The sequence below is a fragment of the Dipteris shenzhenensis genome, chromosome 1, assembly GCF_047967505.1.
Source record: "Dipteris shenzhenensis isolate YYH24624 ecotype China chromosome 1, Dip_SZ_1.0, whole genome shotgun sequence".
NCBI classification, from domain to species: Eukaryota; Viridiplantae; Streptophyta; class Polypodiopsida; order Gleicheniales; family Dipteridaceae; genus Dipteris; species Dipteris shenzhenensis.
Window position 1 is genome coordinate 60099939 of NC_141596.1, and position 16615 is coordinate 60116553.

Sequence of the window (16615 nt, forward strand, 5' to 3'; positions counted from 1 at the left end):
GTTTTTAGATTTGAATGGAAGACTTGCACACAATGAAAGGCCAACTAATGAGATGCTGGGGGAATATTTCTGTAATGGGTTGAGGGAATCCCTGAGAACTGCAGTAGCCAGTACAGATATTCCTGGAGGTGTAGGAGGATTTAATCAGTTGGTAGCGCCTACCAAAAGAGCAGAGAAAAGGTTGGGAACTACTAAGAAGAAGAAGTATAGTAGTGATTCAGATTCAGAGTCAGAGTCAGATTCAGAGTCTGACTTAGGTTCAGATTTAGAAGATGACAGTTCAGATTCAGATTCTAATGATTCAGAAGATGACGAAAGGAAATCCAGAAGCAGGAAGAAGAAAAGGAAAGAGGAGCAGAGAAGTAAAGCTAGGGCAAAGAAGGACAAAAATGGAAAGAGAGATATAAAGAGTAAGTCTGAGAACTTAAACAAACAAATTGCTGCAACTCTGAAGAGTATGGGAATTTCAACATCTCAGAGGAAGGACAAACCATATTGTGATATATGCCAGAAGTAGGGGCACACATATGCTACTTGTTGGTATAATCCTAACAACAGGGCAAACCCAAGACAGCAAGTGCCAAGGGCAAATGTACCAGCTGCAAATGCAGTAGAACCAGATAGAAATAGAGCAATGGAAGGTCCACCCAGAAGATTTCAGGGGAGAAATAACTGGGGACCATCTAATCCTCAAGGAAATGGTAATCTAAATGGTGACTCATGCACATATTGTGGAGGAATGAATCACAGGCAGGGTCCTAATTGCCCATTATGGTGCAAGCACAGAGAGGAGAGAGGTATCCCTATTATTAGATATAACAATCAGAGACCACCTGCACAGGCACAACAGAATAGGCCACCACAGGCTAATGTAGTCATTGTAGAGGAAGTCAGGCAAATTGATGAACCTGTGTTGCAGAAACAACAAGGGGACTATCTTAATGTGTTCCATGTTCAGTGTGATTGTTCTAATTGCATACAGGTGGAGGAGATCCCTGAAAAATCAACATCAGTGCTACAAGATCAGGTGGAAAGTATGTGGCTGATCCTGTTATACCCATAAGGAGATGAAACACCCTCAGTATTGGGAGAAGCAAAGACAGGTGAGACAGGAATGTTTGAAGGAAATTCAGAAGTGTCAGAAAGATGACTATGGTAAAGACGAATTACAGCAGCAAATACCTGATATATAGTTAGGTATTCACGAGGAGATCCAGCATCAAGAAATAAGGGAGGCACAGTTGACAGCTGAAGTTTTGAGGAACACCAATGTTACAATGGATCAGATTTTAAGTTTGGTCCCTGAGTTCAAAAGATAGGTACTCAGAAATTTGAGTAAGGAGGAAGAGCAGGTGAATGAACCTGAAGCATGTCAGATTGAAGCTGAAGATGTGGATTATAAAGTACCCAAAATCACTGTTAATTTTAAGGAACAGGAGATTCAGGGAGCATTATTGGATGGAGGTTCAGGTGTGAATATTTTACCTGAGTTTTTGTATACCAAATTAAAGCTACCTGAGCTAGAAGAAGCTCCTTTTCAACTGGAGATGGCAGATCAGAGGAGGATTCAACCTTTAGGAATACTCCGGAATCAACAAATTACTGTTTCAAGACTAACCTTTCCGGTGAATTTTGTGGTGGTCAAAATGGATGAGGGAGATAGCCCTTATCCAATTTTGTTGGGAAGACCTTGGTTCAAACAAGCAAAGGTCAAACAGGATTGGGGAGCTGCTAAAATTACAATCAAGAAGGGAAAGAAGAAAGTGCGCATGGATATGGTACCAAATGCAACTTTGCCTAGCGAACCCAGAGCCTTGTATGCACAGGGTATTAACATGGTGAAGGAAGTTGATGATGATGAAGAAGATGCTTTTCTGAAAGTCAATGAATCAATTGTACCTGTTTTTGATATAGATGTGGAAAGAATTTTGGAACAATATAAGGAGCAGAAGGAACCTGAAGCTTCACAACAACAGAGTGAAAGAAAAAAGGGAGATTTAGAAGAGGAAGATATGAACAGGAAGTTGTTGGAACAGGAAGAAAAGATGTATATTCAGCAAATTATTCAGACTGAAAAGGCTTTTCAGGAGCAGATGGCTAAAACAGCAAGAGTTCAAGAAGATGATTTACAAGATCTTAATTTAGGTTTTGCAGAGGTCCCTCAGATGGTCAAAGTTAGTGTTCATGTGAAAGGCCAATCCAAAACTGATCTTAGTCAGCTATTACAGGAATTTAAAGATGGACTTACACTGATATGAAGGGAGTGGATCCTAGGTTTTGTATGCATAGGATCAACCTTAAAAAGGATGCAGTCCCTGTTATTTTCCAAAGATACAGGATGAAGCCGAATTATGCAAAGGCGGTCAAAGAGGAGTTGGATAAACTTCTGAAAGTGGGATTTATATATCCTTTGGAGAAGGTCACATGGTTATCACCTATAGTGGTGGTGCCAAAGAAGAATGGCAAACTCAGAATCTGTGTTGATTACAGGAAATTAAATGCAGCCACTATAACTGATCCTTTCCCATTACCATTTCAGGATACTCTGTTGGATGTACTTGCAGGTCATCAGATGTATAGTTTTCTGGATGGATTTAGTGGTTATAATCAGATATTGATGGCAGAACAAGACAAAGAGAAGACTGCTTTTGTTACAGAGTGGGGAGTATATGCCAGCAATGTAATGGTGTTTGGCTTAAAAAATGCTCCACCTACATTTCAGAAATGGGTATAGGAAGTTTTTGCTCCATACTTGACAACATTTATGAGAGTCTTTTTAGATGATTTTAGTGTATTTGGGAAGGCTGTGGATCACCTTAATCAACTCAGATTATGCTTTGAAAGATGCAAAATGGCTAGGTTGAGTCTTAATCCAGCCAAATGTGCTTTTGCTGTTAAGAGAGGGATTCTATTGGGCCATATCATTTCAGAAAAAGGAATGCAGGTTGATCCCAGGAAAGTAGCAGCTATTCAGAAGGCCAAAGCACCAACAAACCTAAAGGAATTGAGCAGGTTTGTTGGGCAGATCAAGTGGCATAACAGATTTTTGAAGTATTTATCTCATGTTTGTGCTCCACTAAGTTGATTAAGAAGGATGTGAAGTATGTCTAGACAGAAGAACAGGGAAAAGCATTTAGATTATTGAAGAAGATGTTACAAGTAGCACCAATAATGCAGCCTCCTAATTGGGGTTTACCATTCCATGTCTTTGGAGATGCCTCTGATATTGCAGTGGGGGCGGTGTTAATGTAGGAAAAACAGAAGGGTTGGTTTAGACCAGTTTATTATGCAAGTAAGGTGTTGACAAGAGCAAAAAGAAATTATTATGTTACTGAAAGGGAGTGTTTGGGAGTTATTTTTGCACTGAAAAAGTTCAAGCATTATTTGTTGGGTAATTCAATCATAATTCATGTGGATCATCAGGCATTGATCTATTTGGTCAACAAACCACAACCAACAGGAAGATTGGCTAGATGGATTCTACTATTATAGGAATTTGATTATTCCATTGTGCATAGACCTGGAAGAGAACATTTGATTGCTGATTATTTAAGCAAATTGGAGTCAGGAGAACCTCCTAAAGGAATATCCGATGATTTACCTGATGCAGATTTGTTTCAGATTCACGCAACCAAGTCAGATGATTGGTATGAACAGATGCTGAATTATCTTACTGAAGGTATATTCCCTGAGGGAATGACCAATGACCACAGGAGAAAGCTGGTATTTAGGAGTGCAACTTATTTAGTAATTGGAGGATATTTGTACAAGAGAGGAGTGGATCAGATTATCAGGAGATGTGTTCCTGAGAGTCAGCAGGCAGCGTGTTAATTGAAGCTCACATGGGAAGTTCTGGAGGTCACTTTTCAGGTGAGATAACTAGTAGAAAAATATTTCAGAGTGGCTTATGGTGGCCAACAGTAATCAGAGATTCACACCAGTTTGCAAAGGTTTGTGAGAAATGTCAAAGGGATCGATATCCAAGGAACCAGGACAGAATGAGGCATAACCCAGTTTTGCCATTGGGTCCTTTTGAAAAGTGGGGAATGGATTTTATGGGTCCATTCAAGCCAGCAGAAAAATTCTCAGGAAATAGATATATTTTGGTTGCTACAGATTATTGTACCAAATGGGTAGAAGCTGTTGCATTAAAGCATAATAAGGCAAGGAGTGTGGCCTCTTTTTTGTACAATAACATAATGACCAAATTTGGTTGCCCAATAGAACTTGTATCAGATCAGGGAGTTCATTTTCTTAACAAGGTGATTAAAATTCTGACTAAAACTCATATGATTAGTCATAAAATGTCCTCAGTGTATCATCCACAGGCCAATGGGTAACAAGATTTTGGTCAAAATTCTTAAAAGGACTGTTTCAGAAAACAGGAAGGATTGGGATAGGAAATTGAATTCAGCACTGTGGGCATTTAGAACAGCCTTTAAGGTCAGTACAGGACTCACACCATTCAAATTGGTCTATGGCATGGAAGCTGTAGTACCAATGGAGTTCATTGTACCATCTTTGAGGATAGCAGTTTCAAATAGATTAACACAGGAGGATTCACTTAAAAAGAGATTGGAGCAATTGATGTCTTTGGATGAAGACAGATTTCACAGTGCTTATGTGGCTACTGTAATTCAGAACAGAAGATCTGTGTGGTTGAATCAGTACTTGAAGAAGAAGAAATTCAAACAGGGAGATTTGGTCTTAACGTATAATTCTAAATTGGGCAAGCATCCTGGCAAATTGAAACTCAGGTATGTTGGACCATATATAATTTTTAAAGACTTGGGGCAAGGTACATTTCAGTTGGCTGATTTGGAGGGTAATTTGTTGGCTAAACCAGTGAATGGTTTTAGACTAAAGTTGTTTTTAATCAATAAGTTCCAAGATGCTGATTTGAATTTGGTGGGAGAGGATACAAAATCATTTTCACACATGTCCTTTGATCACATCGTGGATATCGACCACAGTCTGCATGCAATCATAAAAAGGAATGTTGTTGGTGCCAAATGTCAAATCTTCGCATGAATGGATGACATTATATTTTATGGGTTCCTAGCCCTGGCATTTTGCTAAAAAATGGTGGCACTGTAATCACATGTGCACTTACATTGTACTTGAGCACATGATGATGATATGCACTATGTCTTAGTTTTTTTTTTTTTCTTTATTGCACAATATTTTCTATCTTTTGTAATTTAGAGGACAATTGTGTTTGGAAGTAGTCTAAACCTTGGTACTGCACCAAGCTCTTTTCTCTATTTTCCAGCATAGTCTTGGATTGGTGAGATGTTGCATCATGAAGAGGGTCTACTAAATTGCATTAGACTGAAACTAGAAATAATATTGTGGGCTCGAGTCTATTATTTTGAGAAAATAGTAACCACCCGGTGTGCCAGTGTTAGGGGATATAGGCACTACACTAAGGCTAAAGAGTGCTCACTATTAAGTACATTCACACATGAGATGTGAAGGGGTGTGTCTTTATGCATGGTAACTTCCTCACGTATCTTTGATGGATGTATCTCTTTTTGATGGATGTCATTGCATAATGAAATAAAGCTATGGATGAATTTCAGCCTGTGTATCTCTTTCTTCCTCATGAATGAATGTCTTTTCTTCTTCATCTTTGAGGGTGCTTGTGCACTCTCAACAATGATGCCATGGAAAGTGAGATAAGTTATGAAGATTCAGAGACGAATAGGCCAAGACTAGTCCAAGAAACAAGGAGGACACTAGTCAAGGTAAAGTATTTATTGTGGTGCACAATAAAACAAGGCAATCCCAAGCTAAAGCAGCTTCCCCTCAAGTAAATAGCCCTAACCCTAGGGCTAAAAAGGGGCAAAAAAATAATGCTAGATAAATCTATTTCTTTCTTGACTCTTAATGTTAGGGGATTTCCTGATCCTGGTAGAGTCAGGAGATAGCTCACTCGTTGAGAGCTAATTCCATCTCCTCTACTATCCTAGCATTTCAAAAGGCCAAGATAATTGGATCTAGTTTAGAAAGACTGGTATTACACTTCTCATGATGAAAGTAGGCTTAAATTAATTGACAAAAGAAGAAACTATTATTACACGAATAAGAATAATATTATCCTCTTTGGAAGTGAGCAAAGTGTTGTCATCCTTCTTCAGCATAGGGATTCCTTCATTATATCTCTTCCTTCTATTGAGTTTGAAAGTTTCTTTAGTAGGTATATCCACTTCCCTACCCACCATTCTCTAAAGTAAATCTTAGTGTCATTCAGCCTTAGCTGTTCCTGCCTTCTAAGTTCTTTTCTGGCTGCTAGAAACTTAGCTTGTGCATCTATATCCTCCAGTCTAGTCAGGGCTTCTAATCCCTTAATCTTTTCCTAAATTTTGTCCATCCTCTGAGCTCTAACTTTTTCCTTGTTCTTCCTTGATTTTTTGAGCAAAATTCTGGGTGTTCTCTACTACTACTACTACCCAAGATTCTACAATAGATATGCATTCAGAGAAGGTATTTTCCCAAACTATTTTAACCATAGGCTGAACACTCTTTAAGGAGAAAAGCTTTGGGTCATCTTCAAACCAAGAGGAGAATCTTTGTCCAAATCCAAAATCACAATAGAGGAAAACTCGTTTGTGGTCTGACAAAGATAAATAAGAGAAAGAGTTCTCATAGAACTCATGCTACTCAAGAGTCCTTGGGAGATATAAAATATGTCACAAGTCTAGCCTCCCTCCCAAAATTTCCAACCTGTATTACACCAGGTGAAATCACCCTCTTTAAATCAGAATCCACTAATGGAAGTTGGTCCTTAAATTCTTCCCAAGCCTCTAGTTCACAACCTCTTATTACTGTCCCCTTTTCCATCCATCTATCTCTCTTCCTTCTACCATATTGAAATCTCCAAAGGCAAAACAATTGCCATCTGCAATTAGTGAATCCCACATTTTCTTTCTATCTATAGTAGAATTTGAGGCATAAATCAAGATAACTAAGAAATTTTAACCCTTTATTAGGCATTTAAGCATCAACCATCTGTTCTGGTCATCTTAACCATGTGTAAGACCCCTGCATTGTAATGAGAAAGACACCATAGCAATACCTCCCTTCCCTTCATCAAAGAAGGACCTAAGGATGAGCTTAGGAATTGGAGGCCCTTTACTATGCTTAACTGTAGCTACTACAAGATTTTCGCCAAAGCCTTGGCTCTCAAGGTTCAAAAGAAAATGAATGAGTGGATGCTATAGGAACAAAAGGGGTTTAGTAAGGGCCATCACGTTCTTGAGGCCATCATCAATATACGGGAGGGCTGTGAATATGCCAAAGAAACTAAACAAGATATTTGTTTTCTCAAAGTAGACTTTGACAAGGCTTATGATAGATTAGAGTGGGATTTCCTCATTTATTCCTTGCAAGATATGGGGCTGGGCCCCTGCTGTGAAACTTCTACTCACCAATGCTTCTACTAAAATATGTGTTAATGGTGACATAAGTCCTTCATTTCCTTTAAAGAGATCAATCGTACAAGCATTCCCCCTTGCCCCTTTACTATTTGCAATTGTAGCAAATGCTCTAGGGGGCCTGCTTAAAAACTAGGCCAAGGAAGGAAAACTTAGAGGCATAGGACTAATTTTTACCACCAACATTTTGTTGATGATACAACCCTTACACCTAGAAACACAAATCAGGATGGTGAATGCACCATGAAGTGTTTGGATATCTTTTGTAAGGCCTATGGTTCCAGGATTAATCACTGAAAGACTGGATATGCTACTCTCAAAGGGGATGAACATGAAATTTAAAAAGAACTAGGATGCCATATCATTAATAAGGGTATTGTTTCAGACTACTTGGGATTCCCATGGGATTTGACATATCTATGAAACAAAGATGGGATTGGTTTATGGAGAGATTTCAAAGGAAGGTGGACAAATGGAGGGGCTTTCAAGACAATCTTGTAGGCAAAAGCTTGGTGCTCAACCGTTTCATTTACCCTATCTACATTTTCTACTTATCGTGCTAGTCCCGCTTTAAAGCTGGACTGGACAGATTCATTAGGATCTACAGATCCTTTCTCTAGGGAGGAAATTCTAGAATATCCAAGGTAAGACAAATCTTCTGTACCAAACCTAAGGAAGACGGTGGCCTAGGAGTGATGAGATAGCCCTAGCGGGCATAAAAATTTCTGCTACATGGGTGATTAAGGCCATAATGAACCCATATTGTGATTGGACTCAGCTCCTTTTAAGAAACATGAGGCTAGTCAGACTAGTTAGGGCTCCCAAATGGAAAAACTACCCTACTCCTTTTGCTCTTTGTAATGATGAGCCTTGCAAAGCCAAAGGGAGTCCTTTTTGGCAATCCATTTGGAGAGCGTTTGAGGAAATAAAGGACTTTTTGCAATTCTTTGGCAAGGGATCCTTTATGGCTATTGACTCTATTTGGGTGTCCACTGTTTTTAGAAATGCCCAACTTAATGATGATCAGTCTCTTCTAGCTAGCCTTACGTTTAGAAAAGGGCTTCAAACTTGGAGCAACTATGGAATAAGATGGAAAACATGGAAAGAGACTAGAAGGGAGTTTGCTTTAAATGATCAGTGTGAGCTATTGATTATGAGTAGGTTAGATCTCTGGCAAGGCAATACACAGGTGGAAGGAGGTACTTTCTTGATATATCACAAGGAATTTAGCTAGGTGAAAAGTGCTTCACTTCTCCCAATCCCCACCCCATCTTCTGATATTGAGGACATATTTAGAACTCTAAATGCAAGGTGGCTTCTGCAGGATAGCAGACAGAAATGGTATGATAGATTTGGGAAGTCATGGAACAAGAAGGTACCTGAGAAAATGTCATGCATAGCTTGGCTTATACTTCACAAAGCTATGTGGACCAATGCAAGGGGTCTTAGTATAGGGAGAGAAGATGGTAAATGTAGGAGATGTCTTGATGTGATTGAAGACATTTTCACCTTTTTGTTGCTTGCCCTCATGCTAGAAAAGTGTGGAAATACATTCAGATATAAGTTGGGGAGCTAGTAAACTGGAAAGCTACTTTATTGGGGGGTGCCTTCAAGACCAAGCAAGAGACATGGTTCCAAATTATCTAGAAACAATTTCCACTTTAATGATTATTTGGTGCTTACTGATGCTTTGTTTATGTCACGGTGGGACAGGAGAATAGAAGGCTTGACTTCCAAATAAGTGCTTATAATTTGGAACATACATGGCTAAGCAAGGACCTTGCTGATCACATCAGCAGATTCTTTGGATGCTTCTCATGATAAACCTCCTAAATACTATCACAAGACACGCCCTACTCAAGGTGATGCTGCTCAGACTCCTGCTGCATTCTCTCATCAAGATGTTGCTTCTCAGAGTGATGCTAAGCAAGATATCTCCATTGATCCTACACAAGGTGTTTCTTCTCAGTTTGCTGTTGGCTGCCACTTCTCAGGATGTTGATGTTACTAATGATGTTGCTCAGGGGTTTTCTTTTCAGGTTCCCTCATGTTTATATTGGAGGGACTGAGCTGTCAACTTGCTTTCCTTCTTTCAGTCACTTGTGAAGTTCAAATGTTGGGTGCTGCCATCTTTTGTGGTCTCAAAATAGCTTATGATAATAGCTGGACTCTAGTTCTATCCTAATAAGGATAGCATTTTGCTCGGAGGTGTATGTCGTCGCCGCCGTAGGCAGCTGACCAACTTCATCCAGGTGTTACTGGGGGCCCCATCAATATCCTTATGATTCAGGAACACAAACTGGATATCAGGGATTGTGCCAAGTTAGGTAAGCTTCTCTCAGGCCATACTTTTTGGTCACCCACCTTGGGCACCAAGGGAGGTACTTGCATTTATGTTTCTTCTTCGATGCTCCCCTTGGTGATTGGACATGGGATCATAGTTCCCTCCAAAGCTCAGCGGATCATTCTTTTGATTAGTGGGCGTAAGGTTGGTTTCTTAAACCTCTATGCCTCCAATTCAAGAGGAGACCGTGTCCTTCTATGGAAGAAGTTGCTTTCTTAGTCATGCATTGCAGAGTCTTGGATCATTGGGGGTGATTTCAATGTGTTTGAAATGCCCATATACAAAAGAGGACGTAGGGAAGGTGGTATCCATTCCCTAGAGAGAGCAGCCTGGGATCCCTTCCTTTTTCAGTACAGTGGCAGAGATGCCTGGCATGATGATGCTTTCCACACTGAGCTACAATCGCTCCTATTTTCTTAGTCGAACAGGAGATTGCAGATGCCTATCCATGCACGGATTGACAGATTTTATGTGGATGATTGGGCTCTGGACAAAGGTGGGACGGTATGCATTACACCTAGGGTGTCCACTTCAGATCATTTTTCAGTTGGTTCATTGGTTTTAGATCCTCAGGTGAGAAGCCGCTCTGCCAATATCAGGATTCTAGATGCCTTCTATGCAGAGGAGGACCTCACAGAGGTAGTGTTGCGGACTTGGGTATCTCACATGCACAATGGATAGCTTTTCCCGTCAGATGTAGCTGCAGCCCTCTCAAATATTAACGACTTTTATCATTCACATGCTCGTATCAGGAGAGGTAAGATCCTCAGGCGAGAGATAGGTATCCGCCAGCAGTTTGCTACTCTTTAAAGAGAAGACCAAAAGAGGCCTACAAATGCTTGGGTTCAGGAGCGCCTTGCTGTACCAAGGGCTCAACAGTAGTCACTGTTAGATCAGAGAGCAAAGTATGTCTTTTATGCTAGAGAGTCATTTTGGACTCAGGCGGGAAGGTAGGATCAACAAGCAATTCTTCTCTACTCTTGGCCCCAGACATAATAAGGAGAGTGTTTCACAGCTTGTTGACTCAGATGGAGTTTTATAAACACATCCAGATGCTGTCTTGTAGATAGCCATAGATTTCTATGCCTTTCTTCTTATAGCAAATCGTAACACATAGGCCAAAGATGATGCTCAAGTTGTTATTTGACAGCACTTATCTATGTTGGTGATTGAAGATATGATAGTCTCACTCTTACAAACAAAGAGTTTAGGACTGCTCTCTCTGCCTTTCACAAGGGCAAGTGCTCTGGCTCAGATGGACTTACCTCTCTTTTTTTATTTCATTTTGGGATCAGATTAGGGATCACATTACCTCAACCCTGCAAGGCGTTTGGGACTCGAGTGAGATGCCAAACTCACTTACTGAGGGCCTCATTTATCTTATCCCAAAAGGAGATTACAAGAATTTAGTGTCTCAGTGGAGACCAATCACTTTGTTGGGTACTTAAATATTAGCAAAAGCAATTGGCCTACGGTTGCAACCCTTTCTTCTAGATTTTATACATGATACGTAGACGGGCTTTGTGTATGATAGGAGCATCTTCGATAACATCTTCTCATTCTGGGAGGCTTGTAGCTGGACCATGCATAATGACCATAGGCTTTCCATTCTACTCTTGGACTTTGAGAAAGCTTATGACACTGTAGACTGGGGCTTTCTAAAGGGGATCCTCGTTCACTTTGGATTCACGAATGCATGGATCAGAGAGGTGTTAGCTCTCTATAGATCAGCCCATAGCCAGGTTCTTATGGATGGAGTCAAGGGAGACAGTTTCAGATTACCAGATCAGTTTGTCAGAGATGTCCTTTAGCCCCCTTTCTCTTTTTATTTATGGCCGAAGCTATGAACTATTACCTTAGAGCTGAAGCTGATAAGGCTGAGGCCTCCGTTGAGGCCGAAGGATGAGCTCTTGGATAGTGAGTTGACAAATGACAAAGCTATTTTTTTTAATGCCATAGCATAGTCACTCACCTCATTGAAGACCACCTTTTTTGTTTTGCACTGCAACAAGGGCTCATATTAATTGGAACAAATCCAATGGCTTTTGGATTAGTGATGAGGACACTCCAGACTGGGGGAATGACATAGGATTCACTTGGATTCAAAGGGGTGTTTCCATCAGGTACCTTTGTGGTTTTCATTCATACTTAATGAAGTAATATTTTTGGTTTTAAAAAAAAGCAGCATCACTTAACTGATCCAAAATAGTCATGATCATGCAATACCATGCCTTGATGTTGCCATACATCAACACTGCTCCTATGGCCCCTCAACGAGGCATCCAGAAAGATATGAAATGGCGATTTCCACTCTAAGATGCACTATCTATTTATTGTCTTGCACACACATATGTTGTTGTGAAGTACACATGAATAAAGAAGCATTTGATTCCATAGTGAAACACTTCCACGTGTAAATTACTGGGGACGCTCTATCAGTCTTCCGCTGCGGGATACCCTCTATAGAGATTTCATTTCTAACACAATAGCAACGGAGGACAATTTAAACAGCTATTGCTCTCAAACACCACAAATGATTCGCATAAGAAAATTTTAATGTACATTTTTGGGAAAGTATTCATTGCCATTTGGAATGAACCACAGACTGTTTCCAGATTCTCAGATTATGAAGTCAAACTCTCATTGGCAGAAGGTGAAAGGTACTTCCACCAAACTTCCATGACATCACTGTGGGAACTCATCGGCTTGGCTACAGGCCAATCCTTGCCAAAGTGAATAAGTTTTGCACTATTCACTTTCTCAAGAGTCAAAGGACCTCTAACACTCCATGATGCATCTATTTTCTTGTAGTTCTGATAGAGGGCCAAATAAACAGGAGCCTCAGGGTGGCCACTTCTGCAACAAAAAGCAAGAGGTCAATTTCGACACAGGATGAACATCACAGAGCAAGACAGAGATGAAACTTGAAAATTTTCCCTGTCACTAGTGTTCTGATCTTATGAGACATATCAACTGACACACTGATGGAACTTGCAGGTATGATGATCTGATAGAAAATAACCTATAAAGGCTTTCCCCTGTTCTGTGATAGATTTTGATCCACCACTGGATGGCTTCTGCCAAATTCTTCTCAAGTGATGATTTCTGGTCGATGACTAAGGCACCCCTTTCAAAAGAACATGTTGTTGGTTCATAAGGTTGAGCCGGCATCCAAGGTTTTTTTTCACTTTCTCTAGATGATAGTGCAGCTTCCAACTGATGAAATGAGAATAAGCTCTTAAAAATCTGAGAGCAATCTTCTACAGCTGCAAGGGCATAGCCCTGCATGTCCAACTGAAGTAATTCTTCAATATCTCCCTGCAAAAAGGCTACATCAGTTTGTGACTTGACAAAGATCAATTTCCTAAAGTGTATATCTATCTTCCACTTATGAATCAGCAAACAGCATCTACTACTTTAACTGGAGAAGAACTTTGCAGCATTTTCATTCACTGCAACTTAGGAACTGTACAGCAGTCTAGGTCAAGTGATAACTTCATAAAATATTATAAAATGAGACGCACTCGAAGTTGAAGAAGCTTGCTTCCCTTTTTCATCAATGATTTTTCATACCTAACACAAAACAAATTGGATTGCTTCTAACGAGAACTTAAATAGTTCAGGAATTAAAATCAGCTGTGCTTCTACCAATGATTTGATGATGCTCAACGTGGACACTAGTTAAATTGACACAAACAACTTCTTAATGCATTGTACTACAAGATCAAAAGTCTGCATCAATAGCAGGTTGAATCGATGCTGACACAAGCTCTATCTTCATGCTATACTGCCTCTTTTTATCCTCTGGAATACAGAATATAAGAAAAATGTAAAATTTGGTGCAGAGAGTAGTAGTCTGCCAGAAATTTTAAAACCTTAGAAAGCATTCAAGGGCCAAAGTTGCAGTAATAACAAACCGAACCACATCATGTATGTCAAGCAAGTGCTCAAAACATTAACCATGCATCAGCTTTATGCTGAGGCCAGAAAACGCGGACAGCAACAGTGTAAAAGTGGACCCTCAAAAGTGATGTGTGAATGGAATGGACACACGCAGCAACACTACTCAGCTGACAAAATTCGTATGACAACTTACCAAAAAGGGCAGCCCCTTTGACAAATATTTTGAAGAAAGATGTTTTTTTTTGTGGCCTGATGAATGCTTTGAAGATCTGAAATCTGTCTTTGACTCATGCCCAGTGTTTGTATGCCTTCCAGACATATTATTGTGGAAGCCATTTTATTTTGGGTAGTAATGTCAAGCCCACCTGTGAGCCCCCATTTTATTTTGGGTAGTAGGGTCAAGCCCACCTGTGAGCCTCCATATGAGGACCCAGGGGCTTGACACCTTGCTTAGGCAAGGGTGTGTGAGATGTGCCATATGAGCAAATGACCTAGGTGCCACGTCGGACATAAGGATGCTGAAAGGGATGGAGTGCTAGAGCGTGAGCCACATGGGCTGCCCAAATGCTGGGGGCTTATATAGCCTCAGCCTCAGGCCGGCCAATGACAAACTGGTCATCTAGTCTGAGGAAGTCAGTGGGACCCCTACATTGTCAGCAGCAGGTCTGTCAGGTCAGAAAGATTTGGCTGCTAGTCAGCCGGTTCAAGGGTGGGGGTCAGCAGCCCCCCACCTCTAAATAGAGGCCCAAGGCATGTCTCAGCAGTAAGTTTAGGATCCAATTCAGACAGTTCTACAGCCTCTCCACTCAGTCGCTAGAGCTTCAAAGAGCACACGGCAGAGAGGAGACATCCAGCAGTGTAGGAGCAGGATAGATCCAGATGAATCCAGGAACATACCCAAACTCATCCTCTGAAAACACGACACTTAGTGCAGTTTAAATCTCATGATAGTCACTCATAAGGTTGAAAACCATAAACTCCATCATGCAGAGTAGGGACTAGCTACTATGACAACCCACTGACATCATTAGCATTCAACCCTAGGTTAGACCATAGTATAAACATATGCTCTCACATATACAAATCCACACACCCACACATACTTAAGCATCCATTTATACAAAGGTCTTCGTACTGATTTTCTGTCAAGCCGTGACAATTGTTTTTGAAAAGTTAGAAACTACTCTAAGTATGAGTTCCTCAGATCATGCACAATCTGATGGCAGTACAGAGAAGGTCAACCAATTGGTTGAAGATATGCTTCCGGCATATGTTTCTAAGAGACAGTCTTCATGGGAAGATTATCTACCTATGACAGAATTTGCTTATAACAATGAAGCATTCAAGTACTGGTTACAGTTCTTTTATGCTTATGTACGGGTTTCAACCTAAGTCACCAGTTATGGTTGGGTTATGGTTTCACATGCTTTCCACATGGGGGGGCTCCAGTGTTGATGATTACATCATGGGATCCCCTGTCTTCACATCTCGCATTACTGACTTCACTGTAGCACCTCTCCCCCCAGGGGCTAATCATACATACCTTTTCTTTAGCATCTCCACCCCCCTTCGCATAGCACCTTCCACCCCACTCAGTTCTTACTCCATCTACCACGATATACGCTTTGATCGGGATCACTCACCTTCTCACTCTGGCCGTCTCTACATACTTCTCACTTATATTGACTTTATACCCCTTTTAGAGGATCGTGTTGCCCTTGTTACCCGCTCACTACATGAGGCTGCCATTCACGCTTTCCCCCACACCACCCGCCTACCACTCCCTGGAACCGTACCCTGTAATAGTTGGTACCATGATGAGTGTAAGGCTTTACGCCGTCAACTCAAATTCGAAACCAAAAACAGTCTTCCGAGCACACCAAATATGCTACGCGAATACCGTAGACTGGTACGGAGGAAGAAACTAGACTTCGTTCATCGGAACGAGGAGGAGCTACCGAACATTTTGTTTAGTAACAACTCTAAGGACTTCTGGCAGAGATTTCTAGAAGGACCGTCCCCTCCGCCACTCACTGATACTCAGATCTAGCTTGATTATGCACGCACACTTTATGACATCCCAAATCAGCCAGTCCCTTATCTCTCACACATGCCTTGCCCCACATCCTGCACCCTCTTGAGTGAAGGATCGCGAGGGGTTATACACTGAGTTCATTGCATATGGAAATAACCTCCTAGCCCCGATCTTAGCAAAGATTTTTAATGAAGCTGTTTGTTTGGGGTTTCCACACACTTGGACCATTAACACTATCTCACCCATCCACAAGGCAGGGGATCCCATGAGCCTGGAGAACTACAGGACCATTATGATTGGATATGTCATGTCCAATATGCATCACTACTTGACTCCGAGGTTAGCAGACTTGCAGAGTGTCGAGGACTTAGAGCAGCAGGACAGGCCGGATTCCGACATGATCATGGAACCATGGACCACATTCTCACGCTCAGATGTATCATTGAGGAGGCAAGGTCACGGAAGCAGAGGGTTTATTGTTGCTTTGTGGATTTCCGCAAGGCATTTGGCATGATTCCGAGAGGCCACCTCATACGGCGCCTACAAGACTTGGGTTATGACCAAGAGATCATTTGGGCTGTCATGGCACTTTACGAGAGAGTTTTAGGCAGAGTTCGGGAAAGATCCGGGTGGACAGACGAGATCATTAGCACCATCGGGGTCAAACAAGGGTGTCCTTTGTCGCCTACCTTGTTTGACCTCTACATTGACGAGCTTGAGACAGTGATGCAGACACAGGGGGGTGTAGGTTGCTCTCTTGCGGGCATGCTGATCCAGATATTGCTCTACACAGATGATGTGACTCTCTTGTCTTCCTCAGCAGAGGGGCTCCAGAGACACCTAGACGCACTACAGTCCTTTTGTGAGTCTCATGATTTGAAGGTCAACCTGGGGTAA

At 41.2% G+C, this 16615-nt stretch overlaps 2 protein-coding genes across 2 annotated transcripts in view; one reads left to right on the forward strand and one right to left on the reverse strand.

Annotated features, from left to right (window-relative positions):
- The first annotated feature begins 2338 nt into the window (after nt 1-2338).
- LOC147906138 (uncharacterized) lies at nt 2339-5031 on the forward strand. Its single transcript, XM_087387105.1, has 5 exons — nt 2339-2728; nt 2945-3012; nt 3519-3679; nt 3871-4163; nt 4315-5031. The coding sequence occupies exons 1-5, from the start codon at nt 2339-2341 to the stop codon at nt 5029-5031; spliced, it is 1629 nt and encodes a 542-aa protein (XP_087243231.1).
- A 7010-nt stretch (nt 5032-12041) lies between these two features.
- LOC147906139 (uncharacterized) overlaps nt 12042-16615 on the reverse strand; it is a 43955-nt gene continuing 39381 nt past the window's right edge. Inside the window, exons 5-6 of the mRNA XM_087383388.1 lie at nt 12803-13098; nt 12042-12636 (exon numbers count right to left, since the gene is read on the reverse strand). Coding sequence (XP_087239514.1) covers nt 12405-12636; nt 12803-13098 — 528 coding nt within the window. The 3' untranslated portion in view covers nt 12042-12404. The remainder of the gene's footprint in view (nt 12637-12802; nt 13099-16615) is intronic.

What these genes read in the sequence shown, in the direction of transcription:
- LOC147906138 (XM_087387105.1), top strand. Translation starts at nt 2,339, where the DNA reads ATGAAGCCGAATTATGCAAAGGCGGTCAAAGAGGAGTTGGATAAACTT. An exon ending in CACCTACATTTCAGAAATGG is followed by an intron (nt 2,729 to 2,944) that starts GTATAGGAAGTT and finishes AAAGGAATGCAG; the next exon opens with GTTGATCCCAGGAAAGTAGC. An exon ending in TTGCATTAAAGCATAATAAG is followed by an intron (nt 4,164 to 4,314) that starts GCAAGGAGTGTG and finishes AAATGTCCTCAG; the next exon opens with TGTATCATCCACAGGCCAAT.